General features: G+C 29.9%; 1 protein-coding gene and 1 non-coding gene across 2 annotated transcripts; one reads left to right on the top strand and one right to left on the bottom strand.

Moving 5' to 3' along the window:
* Positions 1-8,446: 8,446 nt before the first annotated feature.
* On the top strand, positions 8,447-8,532 carry TRNAM-CAU (transfer RNA methionine (anticodon CAU)). The gene is given in 2 exon segments: positions 8,447-8,484; positions 8,497-8,532. It is a non-coding gene; the product is annotated as a tRNA-Met (tRNA).
* A 3,410-nt stretch (positions 8,533-11,942) lies between these two features.
* On the bottom strand, positions 11,943-15,946 carry LOC110787498 (uncharacterized protein At5g65660). Its single transcript, XM_021992129.2, has 2 exons — positions 15,449-15,946; positions 11,943-12,603 (listed from the first exon to the last, which is right to left on the bottom strand). Exons 1-2 carry the CDS (start codon positions 15,719-15,721, stop codon positions 12,409-12,411), a joined length of 468 nt encoding a protein of 155 aa, XP_021847821.1. The 5' UTR covers positions 15,722-15,946; the 3' UTR covers positions 11,943-12,408.
* Between the last annotated feature and the right edge of the window lie 1,177 nt (positions 15,947-17,123).

The following is a 17,123-nucleotide window of genomic DNA, read 5'->3' as shown; positions in this document are numbered from 1 at the left end:
TATAAAAATTATTCTTTTAAAATCACTCATAATGTACTATGAAAATAATCATATATAACCCTAAAGTTTTTTCCTTAAAAATTACTTCATATTATAAAATGTTAAACAAAACATATTAAAAGTTACCAAAAATTAGGTAAAAGTAACTACAATGTATGCAAAAAACCTATTGTGAAATATTTTACTCGGACATGATCTTAGGAAAGAGGTCAATATATCATTATTTTTATTTATTTTTGGTGTAAATAGAGAAATGACATGAACAAGATTCATTCTCAAACATTATAACACCCCCAAAACTTTTAACCAACTAACTAAATTACTCAGTTGACAACTTGACATCCACTTATTTTTTAATTTATTTTTTAATAATATGAGTAAATAGTCCTATGACTTTTACAAGAGAAATATAATATATCAATTACATTACAAATTGAATCAAATAAAGGTTTCTTTCATCAAAACTACGGTCGTTGAATAGATCTTGCACTGTAGAACGTCTCCCATACATAACTCTGAAACATGCAACTTTTTCAGATAGAGGGTCTAACGATTTGTTGTAGCCGCGAGAATAATTTCCCCTTGATTTATCGGAATGTACTTGAAAAAATTTAATTTTTGTTGCGAACCCACATAAAACTTTACCTACGAACCAATTCTATATAAATCAACTACGAGTGAACGATAAACAAAACATACTAAAACTAACTCCACCATAAGAAGACTAACAAACAAAGACGAACTATGTCCATATGGTGAAAATTTATTAAATTTAGGATACAATAGGTGAATTAAATGGGAAAAAAAAAGTCGAAAAAACACTATTTTCAACCTAAAACGGCCAAGAGAATAAAACATTTTCTAAGAAAAGAGACATCCACTTAACATGAGCGATACATGAAAGGTATGAAAACATTATTAATCACCAAATAATAAAAACACATTGTTAATTAGTACGGGTAATGCCAAAAGTAGTAGTTTAGTTAAAGCAAGATTACGTGAATGATTTTTTCTTGTTTTAAATGCTTATTCCATTTAAGGTTGCCTATTTTTTTGATTTTTTTTGAGTTTTTAATGCTTATTCCATTTTAAGGTTTAAAAAGGGAAAATGTAGATCCAAAGACCCACAATCACATTATACATCACAATCACCTTAATCATCGGTTAAAGTTGCTATAAATTACTCCATTAATTAGGATTAATTAGGGAGTAATTACTTAATTAGTAATCCATACTCATAGTATAATATTCACGAGTCAAAAGGTTGTAGAAAATCACAATCAATGATTATGTACTTTATGTTAATATGATATGTTTTTGTTTGTTTTATGGTTGGATTGAGATTGAGATTGAGATTGAGAGATCAAATCTTGTCAATTTGTCATGGACAAGAAAAAAAAGTAGCTAGGCAAGTGGGTAAATAATTAATTTAGGAAGGGAATAATTTTACTTTTGAAGAGGGTCCATTATTAATTAAATAAAATGAACTATTTATGTGAGTTTGGTTACATGAGAACGCAATTTATGTCAATCTGAAATCTGAATCTATCCTGATGTACTACTGCATAGTTGCTTTGCATTTACGTTTTTATACCCTTCCATTCATTTTACCTATTCATGTCTTGGACGGTACATGGTGTAGGACATTTGCAAATCTTGTGATATCACACATTCATACATTTAATATCACCTACGGAGTAGTTGGTAGCAGTGGTACTTTTTAAAAATTTAAAAGGGTAATAGGAAAATAATTATATAGGTAAAATCGTAAAAGTACAGTAGGTTATTACTCCGTATATACAACCATACAGGGTACAATAGCATAATAGACATGGTAGGATCGACTCAACCTGAAGCAAATAATAGATTGAAATTTGTTTGAATTTTGTCTGACTTGATTCGACTCAGAATTTAATATGACTAAAACAAAACAAATGCGTCGATTATAACTAACAAAAATTTCTAGTATAGTTCGGCCTAATCATGGTAACCTGAACGTGATTGGAGTAAGGAGTACTTGTTTGCTACGTGTAATATATTTCCAACATTTAGATAATATTAACATTACACAATCTACCAAGCAAATTGTTTGTTGGTTCAGTGGTGATTGGGGCTGAACTTGGTATGGAGAACCCGTGTTCGATCTCCCGCAACAACAATTGGGAGGAATTGGAACCTAACCACCCAGAACTCGCACCGAATCCGGATTAACCCTAAGGGTGACCCGGGTGCTAACACCAAAAAAAACATTACACAATCCGCTTAATAATACATGTTATGTGTGCCTCGAATCCCCCTAGCTTGAAGGTTTTTATAGTGGAAGGACTGACTTCAAATGGACATATCTCATGATCTACTCATTAGATTGAGTTGATTCAAGCTGGAGGTTAAAGTTTGGTTCAATAACTTTCCAACGCATGGTCATAAGCTCATTTTGGATGAGAAACGAGGGAGTTGTGACTATTTTGCGAGAAGTTGTCTTGAAGCAAGGGAGGTTCAGCCGAACCTGTTTGAGGTTCGACCAAGCTTGCTGGAAGTTCGGCCGAACCCTTGTTGGTTTGACCAAACAAGAAAAGAGTCAGTAGTTTGGAGACTTTGGAGGTTGGGCCGAACTTTGGGTAGATTCGACCAAACCTGTATAGTCCGACTGAACCCTGCGGGTAGACTGTTTTTCTTCTTCGCAAGCTTTAATTACGTGGCATTTTCTTGTCCCTTCGATTGTTTTGATATCTAACACTATAAATACCAAATGTAATGCGATTTTCAGTATCAAGAGAGAGAAGTGTGAGAAACACAAGTGAGGTTGAAACCCTAGATCTAAGCATACCTATCTCTCCTTTTTACCTTTGAGAATTCCTCTTTATAATCCTTTCTCCATTGAAAAGTAATAAAAGCTCCGTACCCGACCCCCCCCCCCCCCCTCATGGTGGATGCTGCTCATTTAAGAGTGAACCACTTTAATTTTTGTATATGTTTTAATTTCTTCATTTATTCTTCTCATTATTTTCAACATCAAATTATCATATAAATTAACATGCAAGCCTAAAAGTTCTTTCATCCATAACAAAACATATACTCCATTTAAGTTATACGGAGTAATTTGCAAAAGGTCCTTTATTTTAATTGGGCATCTAAAATCTCAGGACACCGGCGGGTTTGGTCCTAAATTATTTCAGGCGTAAGGGCCAATAGTAGGAAAGGAGATCACCACAAATATATAAAGCTTCTTTTATCAGGGCAAAACTCCTCAAGTCTTGAATCATATTACCATTGCTCTCATTCCCAAAAATGAATATTCTGAAAACTCTAATCACTTTAGACCATTTAGGCCCTGATCTTTTGAATTTTGTTTGACTGAACTGAACTGAATTGAATTAAATGGAGCTGAACTGGACTGAATGAAATTGAATGGAGCTGAACTAAACTGAACTGAATGGATAGTAAATAATAAATAATAAATAATAAATAATAAATAATAAATAATAAATAATAAATAATAAATAATAAATAATAAATAATAAATAATAAATAATAAATAATAAATAATAAATAATAAATAATAAATAATAAATAATAATAATAAATAATAAATAATAAATAATAAATAATAAATAATAAATAATAATAATAAATAATAAATAATAAATAATAAATAATAATAATAAATAATAAATAATAAATAATAAATAATAAATAATAAATAATAAATAATAATATAATAATAAATAATAAATAATAAATAATAAATAATAAATAATAAATAATAAATAATAAATAATAAATAATAAATAATAATAATAAATAATAAATAATAAATAATAAATAATAAATAATAAATAATAAATAATAAATAATAAATAATAAATAATAAATAATAAATAATAAATAATAAATAATAAATAATAAATAATAAATAATAAATAATAAATAATAAATAATAAATAATAAATAATAAATAATAATAATAATAATAAATAATAAATAATAAATAATAAATAATAAATAATAAATAATAAATAATAAATAATAAATAATAAATAATAAATAATAAATAATAAATAATAAATATAAATAATAAATAATAAATAATAAATAATAAATAATAAATAATAAATAATAAATAATAAATAATAAATAATAAATAATAAATAATAAATAATAAATAATAAATAATAAATAATAAATAATAAATAATAAATAATAAATAATAAATAATAAATAATAAATAATAAATAATAAATAATAATAATAAATAATAAATAATAAATAATTAATAATTAATAATTAATAATAAATAATAAATAATTAATAATTAATAATTAATAATAAATAATAAATAAGTATAATAAATAAGTAATAATAATTAAGTAATAAGTAATAATTAATAATTAATAATAAATAATTAATAATTAATAATTAATACTACCTCCGTTCCTTAATGTTCTTTACGCTTTGAAATATGTGTCCAAAGTATGAAAACTTATAGCGTGAATTCTCACTGTTATATACATCAAAATATTTCATGTAAGATCTTATTAGGTTGGTCTTGTTATGTATTTTTAAAATATCAAATTTTTATATTTTTTTCACATACGAAAATGGATATATAAGCGGTTAAATATTGCATTGGAGTTCGTGCAAATAGTAACCGTAAAGAACATTAAGGAACAGAGGTAGTAATTAATAAATAATAAATAATAATAAATAATTAATAAATAATAATTAATAATAAATAATTAATATTAATAATTAATAATTAATAATTAATAATTAATAATTAATAATTAATAATTAATAATTAATAATTAATAATTAATAATTAATAATTAATAATTAATAATTAATAATTAATAATTAATAATTAATAATTAATAATTAATAATTAATAATTAATAATTAATAATTAATAATTAATAATTAATAATTAATAATTAATAATTAATAATTAATAATTAATAATTAATAATTAATAATTAATAATTAATAATTAATAATTAATAATTAATAATTAATAATTAATAATTAATAATTAATAATTAATAATTAATAATTAATAATTAATAATTAATAATTAATAATTAATAATTAATAATTAATAATTAATAATTAATAATTAATAATTAATAATTAATAATTAATAATTAATAATTAATAATTAATAATTAATAATTAATAATTAATAATTAATAATTAATAATTAATAATTAATAATTAATAATTAATAATTAATAATTAATAATTAATAATTAATAATTAATAATTAATAATTAATAATTAATAATTAATAATTAATAATTAATAATTAATAATTAATAATTAATAATTAATAATTAATAATTAATAATTAATAATTAATAATTAATAATTAATAATTAATAATTAATAATTAATAATTAATAATTAATAATTAATAATTAATAATTAATAATTAATAATTAATAATTAATAATTAATAATTAATAATTAATAATTAATAATTAATAATTAATAATTAATAATTAATAATTAATAATTAATAATTAATATACCAAAAAAAGATAACCCTAGTCCAGATAACCCTAGCGAGATCTCCGTGCTGGGGCGTTGCAGTAAGGGGCTTGACCGATTCAAGGCATTATCTAACACTTAGAAATTACACTACATCATCCATGACATCAAGACTCTGCTTCAACATTTAGATTCATGTAAAATTCATCATGTGTACAGGGTAGCAAACAAAGCGGCAAATTAGATAGCAAATGTAGGACATTTAGTTGATAGTAGCGTGTCATGATCCTTGTAATAGCCTACAATTATCCTTGGTGGTTCAAAACTATTAGTTAGGTATTCCCCTCGTGCGGAGGGTTTTCCTAAGATAATTTTTCTTACTTTATAAAAAAAAAAAAAAAAATTATTATAGGAAACGTGACATATTTTTACAAACAATTATCCTAAACTATTATATTTCACCCGTTTCTAAATATATGTACCACTAGTATCACTAATTATAATAGTGTAGGTGCGTAGAAATTTTATCTGAAATTCTGAACTTATTTTGTTGATCTGAACCAAATAGGGTCGTACCAAATTGAAGGTAAAAAAATTCGTTACAATTTGAAAGATCACGGATATGATTATGGACTATTCATACTATACATGGAACTAGTAGTAATGAATAAGAAAGCATAACATTGATGCATTTGTATCATGTGAAGAAATTAGTGTGTGTGTGTATGATTACATGAAAAATGAAAGCCATTTTGCTCCTGCAAACTGAAGTGTCAAATGCCTATAAATGAACAGACATGCAAAGTGAAAACATATGTTTGGAGGAAAACACTTGGAATTATTCACACTATTCAATAACAAACTACAGAGCCATTGTGGTTTAAATTGAGACCATTAAGGGCTAAGTAGCTAACAACATGTTTATTTGGGTATGGCTTTATCAAATATGGTTGACAAAAGTAGCTAGTAGTCCTAAAACTCTTATTATACGCAATAGAAGCTTGAGAAAGCAGAAACTAATACATTATAGATTCATTTTTAACTATTTCACCCTCGTGTATCATTAGAATTACTCTAAAAAGAGAAGTGTAACACACTGTTTTTTTAGACTTTATTTTATAGTTTTTCAGATCAAGTTTAGTTCAGTTTAGTTAGGCTTATCTTAACTTAAATCACTATCAGTTACGGAATATAAGTTATTTATAACAAGATTTCATGAGTACAAAATATTCTGTATTAGACTTGACCTGACCGCATTTTCGAGAGATCGAGATTGTCACTAAATCTAGTCCCTTTTGAAGTATATATATATATATATAGTCATTCGATTTAATTTCAAACAATAGTAGTGGAATACAAACACGTGTATACAAGCTTGGTTATCTATCTAATCATAAGAGTCCTAAGATTTCCCGACCCGACCCGACCCTCTCAAAAATTCAAAGCCCTAGCTAGCTACCAACTCTATCTTGTTGCTTGTTAGATTATCATTTCCAAAACATAGATTGTCATATACTTCATCTTCCACATACAAATGTAAATTTTTTTTGTTTCCATTTTATCCTTCAAAATGGTTAGTACTCCACATTGTTGTGATATTGTCTTACCTCGTTGTCATTTTTAGTAACCAGAAGATTTTCTCTGACGACCTTTCTTGTTACTTTTGGTTTGGGCCATGTGAGGCTAATTCATTCCCAGGCTGATTTATCTTTGTGCCAACTACATACAAAATAGTACATCCAGAATATTGTTCTAATAATACAACAGGGCCCAATAAGCTACTTCAAGTAATAATGTTCTTTAGCACTACTTAGAAAAGGCCCAACTATTTGAGCTACTTCTAAAACAAGAGGAATACTCCTATGTTTGTAATTTCTCCAGGATTTAATATCTGTTTGTTTCCACTTATCTTAATTAATTAGACTTTTTTCAGCAAAAACGAATACTCCTACATTTGTAATTTCTCTAGGATTTAGGGTCTCCTCGTATCAACTTAATCAGACTTATAAGTTCAGATAAGTTCGGCAAATATAGTTGTTTTTTTTTTTTCAGACAACTTAACACATAAGTTCTTTTCAACAAAAGTGATACGAAGTATCAGAAAAGTCAGTTAAATTCAAATAAATTCATACTTCCTTTGTTTTCTTATTAGATGATACAATGTGATTTTTGACACTATTCACACAGCTCATTTGACTTCCTTTTGTTATTTATATTTAAGAAAAAAACATAGTCATAGGAGTCTTATTAGATTCTTATTAATGAATATTTTTTAAATATCAAAATTTTTTAGAATTTTTTCTTATCCATAATTGAGGATATTAATATTTGAAATCGTACATTGGCAAAAATGTCGACATTGTGTCATCTGAAAAAGAACAGATGAAAAGTTAGCAAATTTTAGTCAAATTGAACCAAACAGAACCTAGTACCGCAAAATCTATGTTGTTCTCGCCCTTCTTGGTTATAAACCTACAAAAAGGTGTATTCAATAATTCAATCCCATTGGGGATTTAATTAAAAAAGGGATCCGAGTGGGCAGACATAAATTTTTTTGGTGTTACCGTTGGTTTACCCTTATGGCTAGTCCAGATCCGGGGCGAGTAATGGGTAGATAGATTTCAATTTTCTCCCAACTGTTGTTGCGAGGATCGAACACGAGATCCTCCCTACCAAATTCAGCCCCCAATCGCCACTGCACCAACAGACAATTGATCATAAATTGACATTGAAAATCATATGAATTACGAAGTATTTAACCAACAATTTACACCTCCATTATACTTGTATACATTTTTTATTTATTAAAACAAAGCAAAGCTTCCATAATATAATTACTACACTAACATACATTAGTAACGTGAATAAAATATCCTATTAAAAAGTAATTCATATTCGTCTTTTGAAATACTACCTACTTAAGATATATATTACTTAAGTGAACACGAAGTTCAACATTGGGGTGGTGGCGCAGTTGGCTAGCGCGTAGGTCTCATAGCTTGTTGAGTGATCCTGAGGTCGAGAGTTCGAGCCTCTCTCACCCCAACCTTTTTATTCAAAATACTCTTTCATCATTTTCATTTATGTCATGCTTTATGTTAATTGTTTTTTTAAAGTGAATACAATTTTTTTAAAAAAATTACCACCTTCTAAAGTCTAAATTTACAATTATTACCACCTTATACTCCCTCCGAACCTAAATGTTATTCCCGTTTGTAATTTTACGCGGTTATTAAGGAAAAAGAAACATTATAAGATTAACTATTATTAATGTAGTTTTATGGGGAATTGTTGCTTTTTGATTCCATTTTCACAAGAAAACAAAATAGTTGAACCAATAGAATTTAAGGAATAAAAATGTCAACTCATTAATCCATCCAAACTTAAACCAACCAGTGAGACTATAAGGTTTTTTATTGATAAACCAATAGAATTACAAAGTTAAAATTACAAGGAAGAGATTAAAAAGGAAATTAAAAAAATGGGAAGATTATTTTGGGACACTCAAAAAGGAAGCGGGAATAACATTTAGATTCGGAGGGAGTATAGTTTTATTTAAAAATTACACCTTATAAAATCACAAACCTTTAAAATTACCAACACTTGACGAAAACGGTTAAGTTTTCCGTTAGTTGGTCCCACTTTTTCGTTTTCTTTTGTTGTTCCTCCATTTATTCCACGATTTTTCCTCCTTTTTTCATATTTCACCCAAAATCAGTTCATTATATAACCAAAATTAAATATCTCTTTAATCAATCATTTAATTCTCCAATTATAATTAAATATCCAACACCATCCCTTATATATATAAGGTGATAATTTTGAAAAAATCCTTATACTTCCTCCGTTCCGGAAATATCGCACCACCATTTGTTTTTTACACTTCACACTACGACTTTGACCATTTTTTGTGATTTGTAAGGAAATTTTAGTCATTTGGGGTCATATTACATTCGTATCAATATATTTTTTCTAAATATTATTTTTTTTATAATTTTTACTTGCACACGATTTGAGATATTGAGAGTCAAAATAATGGTTAGATGAGTAAAAGTCAACCATGGTGCGATATTACTGGAACGGAGGAAGTATATATAATCTGAAATAGAATTTTACCTTGCCTACTAATACGTAATTTTTTCAGCATTTGTAGTTAGTATAGGGTACAGTCTCTTCACTTGATTTATCTGAACATTTTGAAGTTTCAGTGAAATTTATTGGACTTGAATGAACTTAATTAGACTTATTCCACTGTATTCAACCTGGTTGCAAGGGAGTAAACTTGAAATTATCAACTTATCAGATCCGATTGAAACTTATTGAAATCTAATTGGACCTTGAGAAATGTTTGGGAAAATTAAACTTATTAGACATGAGACTTTGGTTGAACTTATTGGTTAATGGGCCTGTTTGGTAACTGATTTTGTTGGTTTTTGCCTTTTTGGCTTTTTATGTGGTCAAACGGCCAACAATATATGTTTGAAAATGGCTTTTTCCTTGGCAAAAAGCTGCCTCTTCCGCCAAAACTCAAAAGCTAGTAAGAGTAGCTTTTTACATTGACGGTTGGCTTTTCATTTTGGTAATTACATTTTGTATGAAACGACATGTAGTCAACAACCAACTTTACCAAATACATTTTTAGAAAATCTACAATCAAACAACCAACATAAAAGGCCAACACAAACAACCGGTCAAACGTACGGCTAACAATACATGTTTGAAAATGGCTTTTCCCTTGGCAAAAAGCTGTCTTTTCCGCCAAAACTCAAAAGCTAGTAAGAGTAGCTTTTTACATTGACGGTTGGCTTTTCATTTTAGTAATTACATTTTGTATGAAACGACATGTAGTCAATAACCAACTTTACCAAATACATTTTTAGAAAATCTACAATCAAACAACCAACATAAAAGGCCAATACAAACAACCGGTCAAACGGCTAACAATACATGTTTGAAAATGGCTTTTCCCTTGGCAAAAAGCTGTCTCTTCCGCCAAAACTCAAAAGCTAGTAAGAGTAGCTTTTTACATTGACGGTTGGCTTTTCATTTTAGTAATTACATTTTGTATGAAACGACATGTAGTCAACAACCAACTTTACCAAATACATTTTTAGAAAATCTACAATCAAACAACCAACATAAAAGACCAATACAAACAACCAGTCAAACAAGCCAAGTGAAACCGATAACAACCAATCGACAATTGCCAAACAAAACCTATATCTGTATTTATTGAACTCAAAAGTTATCTAATAAGAAAGAAAAGAACGCAACGAACCACTAAAATCTATACAATAACACAGTACGGAATACAAATCACCAACAATTTTTCTCCAAAAAAAGTAGTGGAGAGGAAAATTTTGCTCAAGGTGGGCTAAGTGAAGTAGAGTTAGAACATATTAAATGTTGGTCAACAAATAAAATACTAATCGTGTTAGAATTGGGCAATGGGATATTAGGATGTCAAAATCAAACATTATCAAGTGCTTTGTTTTATTTTTCAAAAATAATAACACTAAAAACACACATGAGTTCATACTAAGGGAGATGGCCCAAATGATAAAAATATCACTTTCATAATGAAATCATATTATTTATCACGAACTCATGGTCATCACAAATTTATAGACCCTTTTTTGATAAAAGCTATAAAACACAGAGATATAAAATAAGATAAACATAATGTTCAATATGCAATGAAGATCGTAGCTTTAATAAAAGAATTCTTTTACGAATAAATTATCACGTATTTGTATCATTTAAATCTCGATGTAGCAACCGTATGACTTTTTATCAATTAATTAATTTGAGCGTAATTAAAAAAACAAAAAACTATCACTTTCAAAATGACAAGATTAGAAGAAAATGTTAGGTCACATACTTGATCAGACAATGCAGTCTATTAAGACAAACAAACAATCAAACATGACACTTTATTGCCAATTGGTAAACACTAAACATAATCTATCTGTCCGTGAATGAAATTTGTATTATAGTCCCCACCTTGATATGGATTAATGTTTGGTCGCACGAATAAATACTCCTAGTCGATATGTAACCGAAACAAGCCTCTTTCTCGTTTGTGACGAGTGAAACATATACGTAGTACTCCCTCCGTCGCACAAATGACTTTTCATTTTTAGTAGAACACTATAACTCCTTCCATTGCACAAATGACTTTTCATCATTTTTAGTAGAGACATTTGCTAGTACACAACTTCGATCAATAAATCTAAAAATATATTTTCGAAACTCTAACGAAAAGGTTTTTCGATGGAATTGAACTTCGGAGTACTCTACGTAAAATCACGTTTCTTCCTTGTTCGCCGTTCTCCTTCCGGCCTCAGTCCCATACAAAGTTACCGTGCACCGTTGTTAGTTAACGTATCTGAGCTAATAGGAACTTATCTGAACATATTTTTGCTGAAACAAGTTAAAATAAGTTAAAACAAACGAGACGGCAAACATTATAACTTTGATTTCAGATAATGTAATTAAGGTAAACATGGAAATGAAGCTCAGAACATGATGGGTTCTCCCATTTCTGACCATGTCAACATAATATCCAGTTGACGAGGTAGTCCACTGTTGAAAAACTTGATCTAAAACATGGTTTGAATCAACCTATGCTCAATATATCACTTACATATTCCAGCTGAGGATTTCAATTAAGCCGGTCTAAAACTTCATCCATCCCTAAAAACTTGATTATCAAACTGGTAAACCATGGAAATCTATCTTGCAGTAGTAGCTTCGCTCGCCTCTTTTCTGTCAAAGTGATACGGCGAGTCTGCCTAAAGGAGCTAGATGCTCTATGTACAAGTAGTAAACTCAAATGGAGAAGACAATCTCCATAAATGAGCTAAAAATTATCCATTTTTAAAATAAAAGAACATTTGCTAGAATATGTGCTTTCTATGTTTAGATAGGTTCTCTTACAACAGATTGCAGAGTACTTCTGCTGGCGCTTTGAGGGGCCTTTGGAGGTAATTTTAACTTGCAGGGTGGCCAGTGGATGCGATCAGGAGGGCACGGAAGAGGAACTGGATGAGCAATGAAGGTTGGGATGTTATCTCCCGGCATCAACACCGGATGCTCTTGAGAGTATACTGTCATCTGATGAACATAACAAAATCACATTACACAACCATATTATAAAAAAATGTACTCTAATCTCTATATTGTCCGTCACACAATGGGCTTACTGCAGGATTTATGGCAACAATTCAACAAAGGAACCGCAAAAAGCTACCAAAAAGAGGACATGACAAGATTAACATAACTTTAGAGTCATCTAAGTTATAGCATCACTATTCACTAGGAAGTTTAACTACTCGTATCAGTTATAACATCACAAGCTGCATGAAAGACTTGAAGACGATATGACCATGTACGGAGTATTCAGTACAAGAACATTCACAAAATGAGAGTAGAAAAAAAATATCATTGCACAACCCTTTGAGATACAATAGACACACAGTTAATGACTAAATGCACATAGCGTAACGAACCTTCGTAAAACCTGTGTTACTCAGACTGATAGGAAGTACTAGACTCGTTAAAAGTATGCAACACAAACACTCAAGCAAATTAACGTCTGTATAAAGAGTTGGATGTGGGTTTGACACAAATGAGGCAAGAGAAATCGGTCACTATAGGGAATAAGGAAAGTAAAAGGCTACTCGGTTCTTCTAAGACACAAGCATTAAAAACTCAAGTTGCTCAATGCTCAGTTGTTTGAATGAGTTCTACACTCGAGTTAACGTAAAATTGAAAACAACTCAATGCAAAATAGTTAATTGTCAAAAGAAGGAGGAACGCTACAAATAGTTCTCTTAGTCTATGGTAATTCAAGAATTTGCAACAATGCCATGCTTGCTACAACTACGGAGTATTTATCATGTTATCTTCATCACAAAACTAAAAGGCAGTGTTTGTTAACTTGCTTAACAAGATTGAAGATGACGGAACATTGAAATCTTAATGACAAATTTATTAGCTAGACAGTGAGTGAGACAGGACAGACAAGAATGAAAATAATGATTTGTTCTTATGAATGGCTAACATAAACTATAAACAAATAGCTCAAAAGAAAACAACAAGGCTTGTCCATGAAGAAATTGAATTAACTGTAAAAACTATGAATACACAAGTCATGTGGGACATCATATTATATGCATCAGGGTATTCATGGGCCATCAGAAATATGCCAAATTCGGAGATTTCAGCCTTGATTGGTAAGCATTATTATTGACCCTTTAGCTGCTTGCAACCTAAACATCCAGCAGACAAGAGGTTGGTTGAGAAATTGATTTTACTCAAGACACTCGAAAAAACCCAAAACACAAACTCGATTCATCACATGTGGGGATTTTGACAAAATCGCATTCCAAGACTAAGATCCATTATTTGCAAAGCTCCATGCAACACTGTTACTTACTATTTTCTTAGTGTAGTATAGAGCCGACGTATAAGTACGTTACTGGAATTTTCAATCCAACGTTACCCTCAAATCATTCATCATTACCATTACCCTATTGCCTTCAACAAGTGGGGTAGGGGGGAAGGGGGGAGTCGGTCGGACATACGCAACCTTACCCCTACAATTGCAGAGAGGAACTGACCCATAAACGATAACAGGACAATCATTTTCTACTTCATGGAAAGGAATCGAAGAGGTTTTGAGAGTCACTTTGATTTAGTCCATAATATCCCAAAGCCAAAAGGACAAATGAATATTTGGCTACATCAAAAAAATCCCGGGTTTCTCATATCTTTCCAAAACACTCTTACAAGCCTCCCTAAAATAACCACAATTCGCCTATGCATCTATCATCCCTCAACTGGAAGTCAGGATGGAAAACCAGGTTCATAGATTCTTGATGTCTAAGCAATTCATTATACACACAACTAGTTTCAAGGGCTTACACAGCCTCCACAAAAGCAAAAATGCTTCAAGGGTTTTCAGCTTGTAACTGTAACTAGAAGTTCACTTTAGAATATTGGTCAAAAAATATACTTGTATTGAAGAGAGTGTCCATATTAGTATGTAATGGACCATGCGAAAGTGATGTCCACAGAAATTGAATCATCACTTTCATCTTTCTACCTGTTTCTTTGCTCCTCTTTAGAATGCAATCATTATTCTAAATGAAATTATACCTACCATTTCACCCACATGGCTGCAGGTGAAAAGGGTTTCTGCATGATTATGAAAATGAAAAGATAAAACTCAGGGAAGAGTTTAAGACAATCTTCATAATACGATCAGTTCCAATGAGTTCAATTCACAACCACGATAAGTTTAGATAAGTCCAATTCAGTTATAGAACACACCCTAAATCACTAAAACTGAAAAATCATGGCAAACTCACAGATAGATACTGGAGCCAACTTTAGAAATTTCGAATTCCCCCCCCCCCCCCCCCCCCCCCAACAATTGTGATAGATCCGTGTAATGCATGAATTGAATAAATTACTTCTCATTTAAATTACCAAGCAGAAAGAACTTTTCTAAAGCATAAAAAGATTAAAGCTGTAGTAATAAAGTTTGTCATTTTCACACTAATCCAGGAAGGCTGTTACTCAAACAGTAGAAACCAACTACAGAATAAAAAAAAAAAGCAGATGCGAAAATTCCCCACAATTAAAGGGTACTCACCAAATTAAAGAAACAAACTTTAACACCAAACAAAAGCAATATTTTCCAGAATCAAATCATTTCACATAAAGGGGTGCACAAATTGAGTAAACCACACTCCTCAATTCTCAAGTTCTCAGCACTAGGGTACCAAACTACTGGAGTAATCGAGTTGAGCGGCTCGCCAGCAACTCGCACTCGAATCGGTCAAAACTCGACTTGAATTCGACACATGGTTAAAAAAGAGAAATTACTAACTTCGTTGAGTAATTTTATCAAACAGTTAACAGATATGGTAAAAAAAAATGGTGAAAATTTGACCTTGGGAGAAGGGTAGCCAAGTTTTGGATGAAAACCCAGTTGGGATTCAATATCACGGCGGGTGGGCAGTGGAAGTTCCGGCGGAGATGGGCGGAGAAACCTCTCGAAAATGGCCATAACAAGGAACATAGAGATGAGAACAGCCGTGGCAACAAACCCAAATGAAACAGCATTTACAGAACTGTCAAAATGACTCCAATGCACATCTGATCTCTCCAAATTCGTTGTTGGAGACCCACTTGGTTGCCATCCCCAATTTTCACCTTCACCCATTTTTCAAAAAATAATTATTGTTATTTTACCCACCAAAAAAAAGAATTTTTTGCAGCTTTTTTTTTATATTTTTACCTAAAATGGAGCTTCTTTGTTAGAGAGAAGAAGAAAAAAAGTGGGATTTTGAGAAGAGAGGCTTTGGAATTTGGATAATAGTGGTGTATAAATGTGTAATGTTGAAAGGTTCTGATGTTTTTGTTTTGTTTTATGTAGTATAGTGAAGGAGAGTGAGGAGTGAAAGAGTGAGGAGAGAGAAAAGTCTGTGTAAACTAAAGTTGAGTGTTACTTCCTCTGTCCCGCAATACTCGACCCAGTTTGACCAGCACAGAGTTTAATAGACTTGAATTGACTTATTTAATTTAATAGGTAGTAGTTGATAGTGGGGTATTATTTTAATGTAGTTAGTGGGAAATGTGTAAAGGGGTGGGGTTGGGGAGAGTAGGGTTGAATTTTTAATTATTTTTTGTATGGAGTAGGGGGTAGGTGGGTTAATAGGGGTGGAGTGAGAAATAATATAATATTGTTAGAATATTTCCATTTTTAGAAACAGGTCAAATATTAAGGGACAGTCCGATAAGGAAAACAGGTCAAGTATTCCGGGACGGAGGGAGTAACATTAGTAAGATGGATGTTTAAATAACGGAGATTTAGGCCTGTTTGGCAATTAAAGTTTAGCATTCAGCGTTTTACTATTTGCATAATTAGTACTCCTATTTTGTACGTATTAGTTGATTAGCTTTTTGTTTAACAGATTTGACTAGCGATTTGTATAAATGTGTTTGGTAACACATACTCAATGTTTGTTAAAAGTTAATTATTTTATTGTAAAATGACATTGATGGACAATTGTATTTTATTACATTTATTTAATTTTGCTAGGAAAAAATGTCTTTTATAATATTACATTAACAATCCTCTCACCAAAAAGTTGGTGAAATGAGAGTTTTCAAAATGAGATACTTTAGCTCGAGTTAACCCCGAGGTCTTAGTTTTTGACAAAAATCACCAATTGGGACCTCATTTTTTTTAAGTTAAGAACTAGTATAGTACCCGTGCGGCGTATTATTTGTATTCTAAATATAAATTTATATGAAATTTGGTAGACAATTATCATCAAAATAGAGCTTATAGATATTCTCCAAATAAAAATTAATGATGGATAAATTTGTTACTATTGTTTATTATGTGTCTTGCTTGTTAAAGAAATTAAAAAAAATACACGCACATAGATAAAATTATTTTCATTCGCATTCACCACTTGTGTAAGTATAAAGTTATCTCATCCACCTTTCACTTTGATAGTAAAATCCACTTAAACTCGCACAGTCGCCCCATTAACCTCATTACCCGGTTACTTAACACTACCTGCATCATTTACTCTATTCAATTAGAGATGACATTG

Source organism: Spinacia oleracea, chromosome 6, assembly GCF_020520425.1.
Source record: "Spinacia oleracea cultivar Varoflay chromosome 6, BTI_SOV_V1, whole genome shotgun sequence".
NCBI classification, from domain to species: Eukaryota; Viridiplantae; Streptophyta; class Magnoliopsida; order Caryophyllales; family Amaranthaceae; genus Spinacia; species Spinacia oleracea.
This window is presented reverse-complemented; position numbering and strand designations above follow the sequence as displayed.

Coding starts and splice junctions, on each gene's coding strand:
- LOC110787498 (XM_021992129.2), bottom strand. CDS start 15,721: ATGGGTGAAGGTGAAAATTGGGGATGGCAACCAAGTGGGTCTCCAACA. Junction 12,604..15,448: donor TTGGCTACCCTTCTCCCAAG/GTCAAATTTTCA, acceptor TATGTTCATCAG/ATGACAGTATACTCTCAAGA.